The 17,508-nt window shown below is 37.2% G+C and overlaps 1 protein-coding gene across 2 annotated transcripts in view; it reads left to right on the top strand.

Moving 5' to 3' along the window:
• Positions 1-17,508, top strand: part of ANGPT1 (angiopoietin 1) — a 249,671-nt gene that overhangs the window by 149,295 nt on the left and 82,868 nt on the right. For both annotated transcript variants that reach the window (XM_053559457.1, XM_053559458.1), the window contains exon 3: positions 10,568-10,689. In XM_053559457.1, coding sequence (XP_053415432.1) covers positions 10,568-10,689 — 122 coding nt within the window. The remainder of the gene's footprint in view (positions 1-10,567; positions 10,690-17,508) is intronic.

The following is a 17,508-nucleotide window of genomic DNA, read 5'->3' as shown; positions in this document are numbered from 1 at the left end:
ATTTATAGCAGGTAAGCCAGAAAGTTTGAATGACTTCTTACATCGACATAGCTAGTAAATAAAATCCAGTAAATAATAGCATACTTCCTTCTTTTCTTTTCTATCATTATTAATTAGTAATACTAATAATTAATTAGAACTTAAATATTGGCTACACTTGGAATTTTTTTTTTTTTTTGGCTGCACATTATCATCAGGTTACCATGAGAAAGGGAGAGGGGGAAAATTACACATTTATAACTGAAAATTACAATTCTCTCAGTGTTTGGTAATCACCACACTAAGTTTAATAATCTATGCATATTGGCTTCTTCTGGTATAAATACTGTGATTGTATTTTTTCTTATTTTTATTAGAACAGAATTCTCACGGCCAGGTGTGGTGGTTCACAACTATAATCCTGGCACTGTAGGAGGCTGAGGCAGGAGGATCCCTGAACTAAGGAGTTCAAAACCAGTTTGAGCAAGAGGCAGACACAGTATCTACTAAAAACAGGAAAAAATTAGGCAGGTTTTGTGGTGGGCACCTGTATTCCCAACTACTTGGGATGCTGAGGCAGGAGGATCTCTTGAACCAAGAAGTTTGAGGTTGCTGTGAGCTGGCCTCACATCGTGGCTCTTTATCTACTGGGGCAACAGAGTGAGACTCTGTCTCAAAAACAAAAACAAAAAAAACTAAAGAAGGAACAGAATGGTCCCCTATAAAACACTCTAATGTATTCAAAAGCTGACAAACACAATGTATTACTTGATTGCATAGTTGAAATTTTTAGACATCTCTGTTACGGTAAGTTTTATGATAGAAATGGCAAAGTTTTATTTAATTTTTCTATCACCAAAAATCTACTTTGGATTGTTTTTCTCTTGATTGTGGTTCTCTTTCCACTTATGAATTAGAGTTATGGTAGAAAAGAAAACATCCCATTATTAGCTTGCTAATCTTCACACTGTTAAGATGCATGCTATGTAAGGTTTCAAGAGACAACAACTTGTTTTGCATCCTTCAGGCCAGGAAACATGTACTTCCTGGAAAATAGTACAGAAAATTCAAAGAAAAAAGAATACTCAGGGCAGCGCCTGTGGCTCAAAGGGGTAGGGCGCCGGCCCCATATGCTGGAGGTGACAGGTTCAGACCCAGCCCTGGCCAAAAACTGCAAAAATAGAAAAAAGAATACTGTGTATGAAGCAGCAAAAAATTATCATTAAAGACCAATGAATGTTCAATACAGCAGAAACATTTCTAAGGTAGCTAAAACCCAGAAAACATCTCAAAAATCACAAATCCGCCAGATCTAGCAATAAGAAAGCAGACAAGGGACACAATGGCTCAAACTATGTTCTGCTTTAAGAAAGGAAGGCTATGTCTTCTTTTCATCTTCATTTTAGTGTCTTCCAATTGTCCCTGCCTTTATCATGTAAATAAGCACCTTGGTGCTTAGCTGAGCTATTACAACAGGATGCATCTGCTTGGATATAAACATTCCTATGTACTCATATCTTGATGTAGAGCCAGCTTTAAAAAATGAATCCTTAATTATTCCTTAACTTAACACACTTTACATATTTACAATAAGCCTTTATAAACTACTAGCTTCTTCTGTCATAATTTTGCTTTTATATTCATCTAACTTGACTTCACTTTGGTAGGTGAAGGTTTTCCTAAAACTGATTTCAGGACCTTGGTTATTTGAGGAACTCAAGACATTGTTTTTGTAATACATTTTAGTGCCCTAGCTTTCACAGGATGAGGTTATAAAGATAAGTAACCTGGGCCAGGTGCAGTGGCTCACACCTGTAACTTAGCACACAGGTGGGAGTATTCATTGAGATCAAGGGTTTAGAGACCAGCCTAAGCATAGTAAGACCCTGTCTCTACTCAAAATAGAAAAAATTAGCTGGGCGTGGGTGGTGCTGGCCTGTAGTCTCAGTTACACTCAGGAGGCTGAGGCAGGAGGATTACTTGAGTCTAGGAGTTTGAGGATGCTATGGGCTAGGCTGAGGCCATGGGACTCTATCCTGGATGACAGAGCAAGATTCTATCTCAAAAAAATGAATGAAAATAAAATAAAATAAAAAAGAATAAAATGAATTTACTGCTTTCTAATTCTCTGCTGATTTTCTGGACTTGCAAGTGGTAGATCCATGGATTTACTGCAATGGCATTTTAAGATACTCTTGTGCTCCGTAAACATCACGACCACGAAAGAGACCTTTAATGAGCATTTCTAAATAACCCTGCTGGCCATATAGGTGAGAATCAGGAAAGGACACCACGCCCTTTCCTACCTCCTTAGTTGGCCTTATAGTGTTTTTCTCACTCTGTTATCAGTTTGTACCAATATCTCTTTGACTTCAACATCTTCTTTTCAGTTGTGCAACATCAAAGGATTTGTTTCAGTAATTATTCATGTCGCTTCCTACAATGTAATTCTATTTCGTACTGTTTCTCCTCAGGCAAATTTGGTTTGGGGGGAACTAATAAATTGCATTAAAATTCACCTCCAATAATCTGTGCTTAGCTCAGTTCTAAGCAATTTAAAAAAATTAGCTATTTAAGAATAAAATAAATCCTACGTAGTAGAGAGTCTCTTGTTTAAAGATGAGGAAACTGTCTTTTACGTGTGGTTATCCAGTTCTCCCAGCACCATTTGTTGAATAGGGATTCTTCTCCCCACTGTGTGCTTTTGTTTGGTTTATCAAATATCAGATGCCAAGTAGAGACTGGTTCCATCTCTTGGTTTTCTATTGTGTTCCATATGTCTATGTCTCTGTTTTTGTACCAATACGATGCTATTTTGATTACTGTGGACTTGTAAAATAACCTGAAGTCTGGTAAGGTGATGCCTCCAACTTTGTTTTTATTGCAAAGAATAGCTTTAGCTATGCAGGTTTTTTTTCTGGTTCCATACAAAATGAAGTACTATTTTTTCTAGTTCTTCAAAATATGATGTTAGTATTTTAGTGGGGATTGCATTGAATCTGTAGAGACTGAAATTCAACCCACACCTTTACAAAAATTGGCTCAAGATGGATAAGAGACTTAAATCTAAGACATGAAATGATAAAATCTTAGAAGAATGTGTGGGGGAAAACTCTTGATGCTGCTGGACTGGAGAAAGATTTTATGACAAAGACTTTGGCGGCCATAGCAACAACAACAAAAATTAACAAATGGGACTTAATTAAGCTGAATAGCTTCTGCACAGCTAAGCACACAACAAGTAAAGCTAAAAGACAACCTCCAGAATGGGAAAAGATATTTGCAGTATCAATCTGACAAAGGGTTGATAACTAGAATCTACAGAGAACTCAAATTAATCAACAGAAAAAGAGTAAACAAGGCCATCTGCCTGTGGGTAAGAGATATGAACAGAGCCTTCTCTGATGAAGACGGATGGCTAACAAACATTTGAAAAAATGCTCATCATCCCCGATCATCAGAGAAATGCAAATCAAAAGCACCCTGATATATCACCTAACCCCAGTTAGAATAGCCCACATCACAAAATCTCAGAGCTACAGATGCTGGCGTGGATGTGGAGAGGGAACACTTTTACACTGCTAGTGGGACTGCAAAGTAATACAACCTTTTTGGAAGGAAGTATGGAGAATCCTCAAAGAACTCAAATTAGACCTCCCATTTGCATTTGCTCTTGCAATCCCATTACTAGGCATCTACCCAGAAGGAAGAAAATCCTTTTATCATAAGAACATTTGCAGTAGACTGTTTATTGCAGCTCAATTAATAATTACTAAAATGTGGAAGCAGCCTGAATGCCCACGAAGCCAGGAATGGTTTAATAAGCTGTGGTATATGTATACCATGGAATACTATGCAGCCATTAAAAGATGGAGAATTTAGATCTTTCGCATTAACCTGGATGGAGGTTGAACACATTCTTCTTAGTAAAGCATCACAGGAATGGAGAAGCAAGAATCCAATGTACTCAATTCTAATATGAAGACAGTAGATGATCTATTACAAGGAGGGGTAAGGGAATAAGGGATTGGGAAGACAGGAGGTGGGAAGGGGATATGGGTGGGAGGTGAGAGGGGTTAGTGTATGGTGCACTTCTTGGGGGTGGGACACAACTACAAGAGCGACTTTACCTAACATCCGCAATCATTGTAACCTAATTCTTCGTGCCCTCAGTGAATCCCAAACAATTAAAAAAAAAAAGAAAGAAAGAAAGAAAAAGAAACACTGAAAAAAAAGAAAAAGATGAGAAAACTGAAATATAAAGAGGTGAGATGAGATAACTTGTCCCAGATGGATGAATGTTATATCGGGAATTTGAATTCAGTCCAGCATCAAAGTCTGCGTGCTTTACCTGCTCTCTGTCTCTGCTGCCTCTCTTTGTAGATCTCTTCTTTTCCTAAGTTTGCAGAATAATAAGTGGGTCCAAGAACTGTGTAAGACAGAATCAGATAAAGCTAAAGGTAGTATGGACCTAATAGCAGCCACTGAATGCTTTCCTTCATGGTGAAGATGCTGCTAGTGCTCTACTGAAGATGATGATGGTACCACCATCATCACTATTATTGCCATTCTACCACATGCCAGTCACGTCACCTCATGGAACTGTAGGATCCAGTGCCATCCTCACCACTTGCCGCCTGTATTAATTGTGGAAAACTTCATTAAACACTGAGCCTAAGTTTCCTCAAATTTCTAATACTTTACATGGGAACCATAGTGTCAGAAATACAATCTAATCAAATTTAGAAAAATATATTTTCAGTTCTTCCCTGATGCAAGATGTTTTAACAGTTACTATCTAGAAAAAAAAAAAAAAGTAATTCTTATTTTCAGTGACTTTAATTGAACTGCCCTTTGAGAGTAGTGGAGATAAGAAGAATCATTGTTGACCCTCTGTAGCTCTAACTTGATGAGTGAATAGTTGAATGTTCAACATTTAGCCTTGGCTTAGCTGAAATGGCAGTGAAACCAAACTCTAGTGGATCATTCATGGAAAATTCTCTGGTAATTAATTTTCTTATGAGGTTTACAAAAATGTTTGATAAAAGCAAAAAGTGCTTGCTGAGCCCACTGGCAGAGGGCAGGTCAAATTCAACCAGCCATTTATTTTTGTAAGTGAAATCTTATTGACCACAACCACACTCATTCATTTCTGTGTTGTCTATGGCGGCTTTCTCGCTGCAATGGCAGGTTGAGTGGTTACACCAGAGAACATATAGCCCACCACGCCTAAGATACATATATATATTACCAGCAGCACACAACCCTCAGGACATACAGTAATATATTATTACCTGCGTCTTTACAGAATAATCTGACCAACTCCTACCCTAGAGTATAAACTCCCAAGAAGCAGGATTCTGTCTTGTTCTTGTTCACTGCTTTATTGACAAAGACTTGGTACACAGTAGGCTCACATTAAATATTTGCAAAATGATTAAATTAACTAACTAATTAATAACTTAAATATTAAGTTCCGTAACTTCTGTAAGTTTCAACCCTATACCACCAAAACTAACGGCCATATCCTGAGGGCTGTGTGCTGCTGATAATATATCTAACAGGTCAGAATATGACTTTAAGCAGAAGCAGTCCACTGCAGAGATGTTCTGACCTAACTAAGAACACTGAGAATATCTTTCATCTATTCTCTAAGAATCATAAGAAATTTGGAGACTTTCCCACTCATGGTTCTAATTTAGCATATATGGTGAGGAATCTGGTGCCTACGTGGTAAACCTATGGGAAAGAATTCAGACTCTGGAGATAGGCTACCAGGGCTCTATTCTGATTATACTCAGCATTGTCTATTTTGGGTGAGTTATTTCTACGCATAATTTTGACATCTCCAATATCAGGACTATCTTTACCAAACTCCATAACCGAATGAGGTTATACTTATATTACCAACATTATATATAGTATTATAAATACTATACAGGGTGTCCATAATGTTCATATGCAATTTAAGTTTAAATGGAAACACTTCTATTATTGCCAAGGTTTTTAAACTTAAATTGCACATGAACTTTATGGTCATGCTTATACATTTATATATAACTTGTAATATTTATAATTATCATATAATAAATTAAATATCTTTATATTAATAAATATTCTGATACATAATGATTATATTGTATTAGTTATATATTATCATATCACAACTAAGATAAACATTAATTCCCTGAGATTACCTAATTTCCACATTTATAGTTTCTCTACTGTTTCACCAAAAATTTTAGGAAGTTTTGTGTTTCAAGCTTTAATAGTCCCTTTAAATTTGGAGCAGTCATCCACTTTTTTCCCTCAAGGTTGACATTTTTAAAACACCGGGTAAATTATTACATAAATTATCTCATATTCTGAATCTGTCTGAATTTTGCCCTTTAGTTTGCCTTTCCATCCCCCGTAGTTTTTCTAATTGGAAGTTAAGTCTAAAAGGCTTGTTTGGGTTGAGTTGGACATAGTGGGAAGGGTGCTGTATAGAATTACTGGTCCCTTCCTATTGCATCTTATCGGAAGGCACGTGTGCCAGCCTGCCACACCTTCAGGGATGCTGTCAGTTAACTTGATTAGGGTCATGGTCTCCATAGGACTGTGTCTCAGTAGTTCACTTTCCCCTTGGAAATCAAAAGATGGCCTGGACAATGATACTTCATTACAATGGTCACAATTGACCAAATAAATTGCTTCACTGATTTTCCAAAATGGTGATTGTTTAAGCTCTCTCATTCCTTTTGCATATACTAGCCTTCGTTCTTCTGTAAAAATCTAATTGCCAAGATGTTACGCTTTATGTTATATTATTTTTTGGTTGAGGAAAAAAAAATGAAAACAGAAGGAAACACAAATCTACCAGCATGGCTCATTTCAAAGTTAATGGGCTGTTGAAAAAGATTTTCTTTCATATTCCTTGTATTTCACCTCAACCTCCACCTTTCATTTAGCATTAAGATTAATTTAAAGATGATCAGAAGCAGCTCTTAGAAGGGGAGCTGTCTGGAACTTTCTAGTTCACTTTCTCTGGTAAACTAATAATTTTTATTTAAAAAATTTAAATTTTTATATTTAAATGTTCAATTTCTAAAGACAGAACTAACGTTTTCTAGACCCCAAATCTGCAGTTTCAGTTTTCGTACCTTTCTTACCCTGTGGTGTATTTTGGAAAATTTAATCTTCGAAATTGATCTGGGGTGTGTGTGGGGGGCTTGTTCCATATAGCTTCCCCTCTTTTTCTTTCTTTCTTCTTTTCTTCCCCCCCCCCCAAAGATGTGCTTGTGGGCTGTGTTTAGGCTAAGAAGGAAATGTCTTTTGTCATTTTAATGGAACACTTCTATTATTGCCAAGCAGAAAGTCCCACAGACACATGGCAAAAAAGTGGTCCATTTATCATAGTTTGCTGTGCATGTCTCTTGGTCGCTCACTTTTGAACTTCAACCCTATTTTAATCCACCAGTGGAGACAGTTGAAATAAAGCAGCGATAAGGTAAAAAAGATGGGGAAAGAAAAGAAGGAATTGGCATTTGCGCTCAAAACTGGCCCAGGATGACTAACATGTAGCCTGGACTTCTGAGATTGGACCCCCTACTCCCACACTCAGATGCTGATTGGATTAGAACTGTCCATGTGGCCCCTGCTACCCTCTCTGTGACCATCATCCAGCTTTGTAAAACTTACTGTTTATTGTTCCCATATCATCCAACACATAGCTATAAGCACCTCGGTGTCTGGAACTAGCTGAGCTCTGGAGTTTAAAGGGCTCCAAACAGCGATCATAGTTCTGTGCTATGGACATCTGAGTAGGGGCAGAAAGACAGCAAAGGAGTGAATGGACAGGACAGTTCTCCACAGTGATGATTCTATAAAGAATCTGATGAAGATTGAAGAGGGAGTTATGTTACAGAGGGCGGCCAGAAAGGGATGCTCAGAGCAGGGCTTGAGTGAGGAAAAGTCCCAGCCATACATGTGGGAAAGGGCTGTCGTTCCATGCACAGGAAACTTGCCAGTGCAAAGGCCCTGAACTGAAAATGAATCTGGCACGTTGAGGTGGCAGAAAGATGACTACACGATGGGAGGGTAACAAACAAGAGAAGAGTGGCAGGAAGTGAGATCTTAGAAATAAGCAGGGATCTGATGGAGGGGTCCCTGGGGGCCAGGTGAAGGACTTTGAAATTCATTCTGATTGCAAAGGGAATTCATTAGCGTATTTAACGTAAGAGGTGGTGTGATCTGTTTTACATTTTTAAGAAACATGAAGAATGGACTCCGGGTAGGGCAAGGTGTTAGAGAAGCAGGAGGGTAAATGAGGAGCTGCCGGGGTCTTCACTCAGAGAGATGGGCAGCTCCATTTTCAATTTGGATGGTTCCATTCTGTTCTCAGTGAACATGGACAAGAAAACTTCCTGCCCTTTATAAAATAAACAGTGATGTATTTGAGAGTATCAGAAGGTGTGATCAGAAATTATGGCGAATAGAAAAGAAAATAGATTTTATTTATCTGTATACGATACACGTGATTCAGGCAGACAATGCATGTCTCATTCAGAAACAAATATTCTCTTCTGTGGGTCAACCAGTGTTCTAAGTGTCACCAAACATAGAAGTATTTTGCTTCCTAATTCATTATTTTATAAATGATCACTCAATAAAACATAAAAGTTTTACCTGGACGAAAATATGTTTCATATGTTGAAAGTTTTATCTTAATGTTATATCCCTAATGTTTACATTCTCTACCATTTTTTTTCTCTGAGCTGCTCCTAATTCTACCTTCAAATCCTGTTTTTGCTGAAATGAAATGGTACAGATTTGGACAATGTTTTTAACAAATATCATATACTCTAAAACCATTAAGATGTGATTAGTTACTACAGTCGGTTTAGGCTGGCTTTCAGATTCATTCTCATGACAGCTGTTTAAATGAATCATGGCAGCTTACACGTTCAGTTGTACCATTTCACCATTCTCTGCCCCGTCTTCCCTTGTCCTCACCCTCTACTCTTTGTCAAGCTAGTCCTCAAGGGTAAGGCAAGTGAGACGGAGTAACATCAAATTATACATGTGCAGGGTTAGAGCCTGGCTTTATTTTAAAATGATATTCTGTACTATGTGAATCATTTTGCATTAATTTTGAACACTTTAAATATTGCATTAAAAGATTACTTACCTTGATTCCTGAGTTTTTTAGCCCCCCCTCTTTAAATTCTAGAACTGTGGCAGTTTCCTCTCTCACCTCAGCGTGGTTCCTGCCCTATCCCTAAAAATACATCCCCCTCCCTGCCACCTCCTGTAGCCCAACCCCAGCCCTGGAACTATCAGTGTATTTTGCATCTGATAGAATCCTAGATGTAGATAAAGCCACAGAAAAGAAGGAAAACTCTAATGGTGTCTTTTTAGAGAAAGACCCTTTAGAATGATACTGATTCTGTAGAAATTTTCGTAGATGCCTTTCAATAAGTAGTTCTAAGAAAGGTGTGGTAGTTATAAAATAATATTAGTTACAATATTTATAAAATAATAATATTTTCAAGTAATATAGGGAGCTTTTAAATCTAATTTGCCTTCTTCCTTACCCTTTATTACTCTCTGGAGGAGGACAGGGAGAAGGGATAAGACAGAGACAAGGACATGACACTGACATCAGGTTGAGAGCATCTGCTGGGACTGGAGTGTGGGATCTTTGCCTGGAGAGGGGTGTGTGCAGTTCACAGACTCATGTCGTATTGAGGCCCAACTAGCTATGAGAGTCTTCATGATTCAAGATGAATTGAGCATTTATAATTTCTGTAGGACCCAGTGTAGTAGAGTAAAAGGATGATGACAATCTATCTGTAGTGTAATCTGGGTTCATGGTCATTCATCTCTTCCAATAAAGACCCAGAATGGTTCAACTCTCCCTCTTTTTAGTTTTTTGGGTAGAGAAGTAGAATCAGAATCAAACTACCTGGTTTGAAACCCTGCTTGTCCCTTGGTTTCTGTGTAAATTGGGCATCTCTCTGAACCTCATTTTCTTCATCTGTAAAGTGATGATAACATTCCTCCTCCACCAAGTGGTCATGTTTCATAAATGCTATGACACCTGGAAGGGCTGGCATGCCCTAACATACTAGATGTTCAAGAGATGTGTGATAATGAATTGTCTAAACCATGTCAAGCATTGTGTGCATGTTTCTAATTGTTTTTTGTAAGATGATAAATGAAGGCAGGTGTATTTTGCATGTCTGTGAGTTATTTGTAATTACCCACAATATCTAAGGCCTTGTACTAATACCTAGCATTTGTAGATAGTGGAGAAAATAAAATTTGAAGCAACTAGCACAGTAGAATGTCCCAGTCTAGAGTTGCAGGACACAAAACTGAAATCACAATGTCATTGTTCAACTTCACCTCAGTCTCAAATCATTATAATGGGTATGTATCAGAGACGTGTAAAGGCCTAGTTAGTAGAATGGAGACCATTTGATTAATTATTATCGAAGAACTATTTTTCAAAAAGAAAACAAAATGAAATAAAACCCCCAAATAATTGTCTTCTATTCTTTAATCTGTGATTGAAGTTTTAAACATTTTCATCTTTTATCTTCAGGTACTAAATCAAACTTCTCGACTTGAAATACAACTGCTGGAGAATTCATTGTCAACATACAAGCTAGAGAAGCAACTTCTTCAACAGACAAATGAAATTCTGAAGATTCATGAGAAAAACAGGTGAGGATTGTTTGTTTTATTCTGAAAATGTTTATTTATTTATATACTCTACCTTTCTGCCAACTCTAACACAAATGAGGTTGAGGTGGTTTACAAAAAAAAAAAAAAAGAAATATAGACCTAAACTAATTTTTAATATAAAAAGATAAGAGGGCTTATGATAAACATAGCACATTAACAATAAGATTAGTACTTTTGTTTATACTCTTGGAACACTTGCTTTTTATAACTTACAGTATTAATTTTTCTGTTGTTTAGTTCAAAAATTACCATATCCAACAAAAATTATTTGATTCTGTAAGTCCAGACAAAATATTTACATATTTCAGTGAAATCAAAATCAATAACTACAAGGAATTGACCATGTTGAATTATTACCGAACCCCTTACTCTTAAGCTTTTGTAAAGCTTGCAAAGTTTTGGAGTTCAGAGATCTTGCACTAGAAACAAGCAAAATTTATATTTTTTCAAACAATTATTTACATGTAAAGATGATCAAGAGTTTTGTTTTGTTTCTTCATTTAAAACCATTTACCCTAGACATAATGAATTTCTTTGGTAGTTTTACAGATATGATAGCACCTTTATGCTTTATAAACTATGAATTCTCTCAGAAAAGTGAAATGGAACTGAGAGATAGATCTTGAGTGCTGGGACAGTGAAAGACTATATTGTTTTAATGTAATTAACATTGATGATGGAGAGTTTAAAACCCTGATTTCTGCAGGACAAGTATTTTGTATCTAATTGCATTTTCTTCTAGGTATTTCAAGAACATAAAAAGAAATTACAGTTCTTATGTGTTGGTCTTTAGACCGATGTTTTGCTGGCAATAATTAAATACTATTGAGTTGATGGAACTAGAGTTTCTTTCATATTTCAGATCAGGAAGGCACCTAAGGGGACTGCTGGTTCTCCTCCTACTTTCCAGATGAAGGACCAGGGACTCAGTAGAGGGGAGTGACCTGTCCAAGGTCACACAGCTTGCTAGTGGCAGAGCTGAAAGTGTAACCCAGGGTTCTTTACCACTCCACCATAACACACAGCTCCTTCACACTGTCTACAAGGATTTCCCAACTTTATGCTAAAAGTAGATCTTAATGCCAATAACCGCAACAAAAAGAAGATAAACTTTGGAATCTGGAAGGGGTCACTTATGCTCTATGACTTCTATTTCTAAGTTTTACATTTATTTATCCTTGTACTGTGTCTTGGGGTAAACTGCATAACTGTAAATAAACTTGACAGGATGTGACCCTGAACTGGCTGCAGGAGGAAATTTTTTTTTTTTTTTTTTGTAGAGACAGAGTCTCACTATACTGCCCTCGAGTAAAGTGCCGTGGCGTCACATGGCTCACAGCAACCTCTAACTCTTGGGCTTACACGATTCTCTTGCCTCAGCCTCCCGAGCAGCTGGGACTATAGGTGCCCGCCACAGCGCCCGGCTATTTTTTGTTGCAGTTTGGCCGGGGCTGGGTTTGAACCCGCCACCCTCGGCATATGGGGCCAGCGCCCTACTCACTGAGCCACAGGCGCCGCCCAGGAGGAAATGTTTTAAAATTGAAAATTGTGTTGAAAAATACCCTTTAATCCTACTGCAATTTCACAGTAATCAGGCATATATATATATATATATGAATACAACAGTTATATTGTATTTCAATTAACCATTGTCTTAAGGTCACCTCTCATACTCTAATCTTGTCAGTAAAAATGAATCCCCTTTATAGTATAGGTAGTTGAGAGTTACAAACATTTAGTGATGCTCAACTCACACTTACAAACAGAGGCTATTACAGGTATAGGTAAATATGCCTGTTCCAACTTACATACAAATTCATTTTAGGAACAAAACTATGGAACTTATCTCATTTGTAATGTGGGGACTGCTGTGCTCCCACCTTGAAAAAAGTTGGGGTTAAATTAGAGATAGCCAGGTGTCCTGCAACAGGGCCAGGACAAACTTTAGACTAATAGACTCAGTCTCCCAATTGGTTCAAGATACTACTTGTGAAAACTTTCTCCAGGAACCATGAAAAAGTAAAACAATCAAAATCTCACCTTATTTTTCTGAGTTGTTATTTGTTTTTATAATTGTATAAATAATATACATTTATTATAGAAAAAAGAAGAAAGGATGCAAAGAGAAATTAAACACCATCCTCTTACCACACACAGTATATAGAAATAAATTGTTCACAAAAAGTTGTTTTATAACATACTTTCTTTATAACATACTTTCTTTGGTGACAGATATCTTTTTATATGTATATCAGTAAATATCCCTCTCATTTTATTCTTTATGACTGCATGATATTTCATTTATAGATGTCACCCAGAAGGGTTTTTCTCTGTCTCTCAAAGTTTATTACCACCTCATTTATCCTCTAAAGAGTTCCCAGCATGAATTTTCATTCTTCCGTTCTTCCCCTACTGATACTTGATTTATTTATTGGTCTACGTATGACACTTTAGCTGTGATGACACCATAAAAATAACTGGGAGGCCTGAAAGGTCTTATTATTAATGACAAAAAAAAATAATGCTGTTGTTAAATCATCTGAAGTGTCACTGAAGTGCCAGGTGCTCTGCTTCTGTGTCTGATTCTCTTCCCCACTTTTTTCATACTCATTCTTTGTGGGTTTTTTTCCTTCTTTCTTCTTCTTTTTCTAAGAATATGTACCTTCAATTTTTTTTTTTTTTTTTCAGTTTTTTGGCCAGGGCCAGGTTTGAACCCACCACCTCTGGTATATGGAGCCAGCACCTCACTCCTTTGAGCCACAGGTGCTGCCCTATACCTTCTACTTTAATTGTAGGTCATTTGGAATTTTTGTCTTCTATCACAATTTTTGATAATAGCAGCTGGTATCATTTCCCACTATGGAATTCTCACTGTGAAAAGTTATTTTTTCAATGTAAAGTGCTTAAAAGTTGTTGTTTTTGTTCTATTGGTGTATATGAGTCAGAGGGCAAGCTCTCCCCCAAAAGCTTTACTCTGCATCAAGTGGAGAGGGCTTCTCCATTTGCTGGAGTCTCTCAGGGAAATATGACCCCTGACCCCATGCACATACCTGCCTTCATACAATAAAGCATTCATTTGTCTTTTGCCTCAATCAATTCTAATGTCTATAGAAAACTCACGGGTTTTACATATAAAAATATGTAAAAAATACCATTTATTGATATAAAATATACCATTTATGATAACATTAATTTTTCAAGATTATAACAATTCCTTTTTCTAGTAACCTAGGTATCTCACAATGAAATTCATCTGTGCATGCTGATTACAAACGCATCATATGCTCCTGCCCCACACCTGTTTCATTTCTGACCCTCCATTCTTAAGTATGGCATGATCTCACATGTGGTCTGGGTGTATTTTCTGTCGATTTCTATTCCTCCGGCCTTGCTGTATCTCTACAGTTACCTGTCTGCCTTCTTGTTGAAGGGCTCAATATGTGTAATGGAGTGTTGAACCAGGCATATGCTTTCATGAACCATCTTTTTAAAACAGGTTTTTTTATACAAACCAAAGATCCTCATTTGTGATACATTGCACAGTTTCCCTATGACTGTTTACTGTTACTGTTTATTTTATATGTGCAGTGGAAGTAAAGGAACTCTGCCAAGCACTTTCTAGAGCAACAAAGAAATGTGCTTTCCCCCGTCCAAGTGGACAGAAGGTCCAATGTCAAGCATGAAGCTGTTTGTGTTTTATTTATTTATTTATTTATTTTTATTATTAAATCATAGCTGCACACATTAATGTGATCATGGCGCACCATACACTGGTTTTATAGACCGTTTGACACATTTTCATCACACTGGTTAACGTAGCCTTCCTGGCATTTTCTTAGTTATTGTGTTAAGACATTATATTCTACATTTAGTAAGTTTCACATGTACCCTTGTAAGATGCACCGCAGGTGTAATCCCACCAATCTCCCTCCCTCCGCCCATCCTCCACCCCTCTCTCCCCTCGCTCTCCCCCTTCCCTCTCCCCTTCCTTCTCCCCCTCCCCCTATTCTTAGGTTATAACTGGGTTATAGCTTTCATGTGAAAGCCATAAATTAGTTTCATAGTAGGGTTGAGTACATTGGATACTTTTCCTTCCATTCTTGAGATAATTTACTAAGAAGAATATGTTCCAGCTCCATCCATGTAAACATGAACGAGGTAAAAAAAAAAAAAAAAAAAAGCAGTTTATTGATTATTCCTACCTATATTTTATATGAATTTTAATCTTCCAAATGCAACAAGGAGATATTTCCACATCGAGGCAGCTCTGAAATGTTGGAACAACAACATTCCTTTGGTTGGCCAGATCTGGTTTGGATCAGCTAATACACTTTGCAAAGGGGATTATCTAAATTAGGCTTTGCTTCCTCCCCAAGGAACGTCAGAGGCTGTGTCTGGGTGCATGACTTACCAGCTTTGAGTATGATGGTGCCTCAGCTGCCAAGTCGGTGAGCTGGCCCTTAGGAAGGTCCACCACCTCTTTGGCAGAACAAGGAGGAATATTTTATGGTGAGGATTATACTACACAAACATGCTGAGAGGTCCTGCTGATTTACATCCTGACAAATTAAATGCATCATTCGTGGGATTGAAAATGGATTTTTTTGCCTCATTAGATTCATTTTTTTCTCCCCTAAATGGCCAAAAGCACATGCAGAAATAGGATTACTAACATTTGCTCTGCTGTTTGTTTTCCGAACAGTCTATTGGGGAGTGACTTGAAGAAGCTTCTAGTTTGCCGCCTGAAAAATATTCCTCCTGGAAAGATTTTTTTGCTTTTGTCTGATGCTACCCTAATCTCTAAACTAGGTTTTGTTACCTCAAGGAAATAGTAAAGTGAGGGATTCATAACTCTCTTATATAATTGAAATTACACAACCCAGAACCCACGTCAGTGGGAAACATTAATGCATACCTTGCTCATAAATGGATTGGTGTGAGCACCAAGGAGGGCATGAAATTATTAAGTTTTATTCACTCCCTCAGCATGGTTCCTACTGCTCTGTTCGAAACAATGGAAAAGAGTTAGACAGGGAATGACGTCATGATGAAAATGTGACCGACTCTGTTAGTCTAAAAGTTTGGCCCACTGGCCAGGTTACAGGGCACCTGTGCATCTCTGATTTAACCCCACCATTTTTCTAGGTGGCAGCACATTCAGGCTAAAGAATATCCCAGAAGCAATCTTTGTGCCTCACCAGGGTGTAGCAGGAGTGTCCAACCTGTGACCCACAGGCCATATGCAGATGATTTGAGTAATGTTTTGTTTAATCTGTGTTGTTGAATATCATAAAAGTATGCATGGACCTTTATGTTTTGCTCATTGTTAGTGTTTTTTGTATTTAATGTGTGGCCCAAGACAACTCTTATTTTTCCAATGTGTGGCAGAAAAGAAAAAAGGTTGGACACCCTGGAGGGGCTATCACTCCCCCATGCATACAAAGATGGAGCACGTGGCCTTTATTGATAATTGTGTTAAATGTGCAGAGTAAAGATTAGGCAAATCTTCAGTAAGACCATTCACAGTGAAATGAAACTAGACATGTGAAGGCCACTCTAACATCCTTAGAGCGATACCAGCTGCTGCCTAGCTACCTAGTGTAAGGTGAAAATCTGCACCAAGTTCTTTGTTTCTCTTATTGCTAATCCTCCAACCAGTCCTGAAAAGTATGCATTATTTCAATTTTACTCATAAGAAAAACTGAAGCTCACAGAGGTCAAATAGCTTGCTCCTGACCATACTGCAAAACTAGGGTTCAAGGCCATAATAATTCTCTGCTTTACTATAAAAATTATTTTTCAATGTGATACAGCCTCAGGTGTAATGGTTGTGATTGTCAAGTTATTCTCTGAACACAAACAAATATAAATGTGAAGAAATTTAGACCAGTTGTTTGCCTATCACTACACAGGTAGTTATTTATTCACTGAACTTATTTAATAAGCCTCATCTATCTTCTCATTGCAGTTAGGGGAAGTTATTAAATTAATTAATTTTAAGTGATTGAAATGTGTGTAATTTCAAGGCACCAAAGTCTGCCTTACTAACCAATTACTGTAATGACAACATAAGTATTGATGTTTTAATACTTCACAAACCTGAAGAAATGAAAAATTAAGTCGCAGTCTGATTAATTAAATCTATTCTCCATTTGATAAGTTCATTACAAATTGCTAAAAGTAACACCTTTTTAACTCTTAGCATTAGATAGGATGAATTATATCAGAAATCGGAATAAAGTATCTTTATGAATTTATGCTATTCCATTCTATTCCTTGCAAGTAGAATACTCACAGATTCTGTTTGAGTAAAACGTTGCCTTTTTACCCTTTGTAGTTTTTTAAATTAATAAATTTAATGGCACATAACACTTTCTTTCTTTGAAATTATAATAACCTTAGGATCAAACTAGAAATCTAAGGATCATATCCTAATTTTTCCACTTTCCTTAATTCCCCAAACTCACCAAACACTGTTGATGCTTTCAATTCCATTTTCTAAATATTTTTCTAACCCCTTTTATCCTTCTATTCACACTAATGATTTATTGTCAAACACACATAAATTCTTGTCTAGGCCATTGCAATGACCTCTGCCATAAGCCTCGTACCACTTGAACCTATTATTACCCAGAGCTCTGCAAAATCTTCTTTCTACAATGCAAGTCACTACGTTTTTCGTCTAATTTTCTATCAACCCCTTAATGAGTCTCTAAAACTGATGGAAAAAAATTCAAGTTCTTGAGCACAATTCATGATCATGTAATCCTTATTGTGCAGTCTTACTTCTTCTAGTCT

This window comes from Nycticebus coucang, chromosome 13 (assembly GCF_027406575.1).
Source record: "Nycticebus coucang isolate mNycCou1 chromosome 13, mNycCou1.pri, whole genome shotgun sequence".
Lineage (NCBI taxonomy): Eukaryota > Metazoa > Chordata > Mammalia > Primates > Lorisidae > Nycticebus > Nycticebus coucang.
The sequence above is the reverse complement of the archived record's forward strand: the minus strand, read 5'-3'. Positions and strand labels throughout refer to the sequence as shown.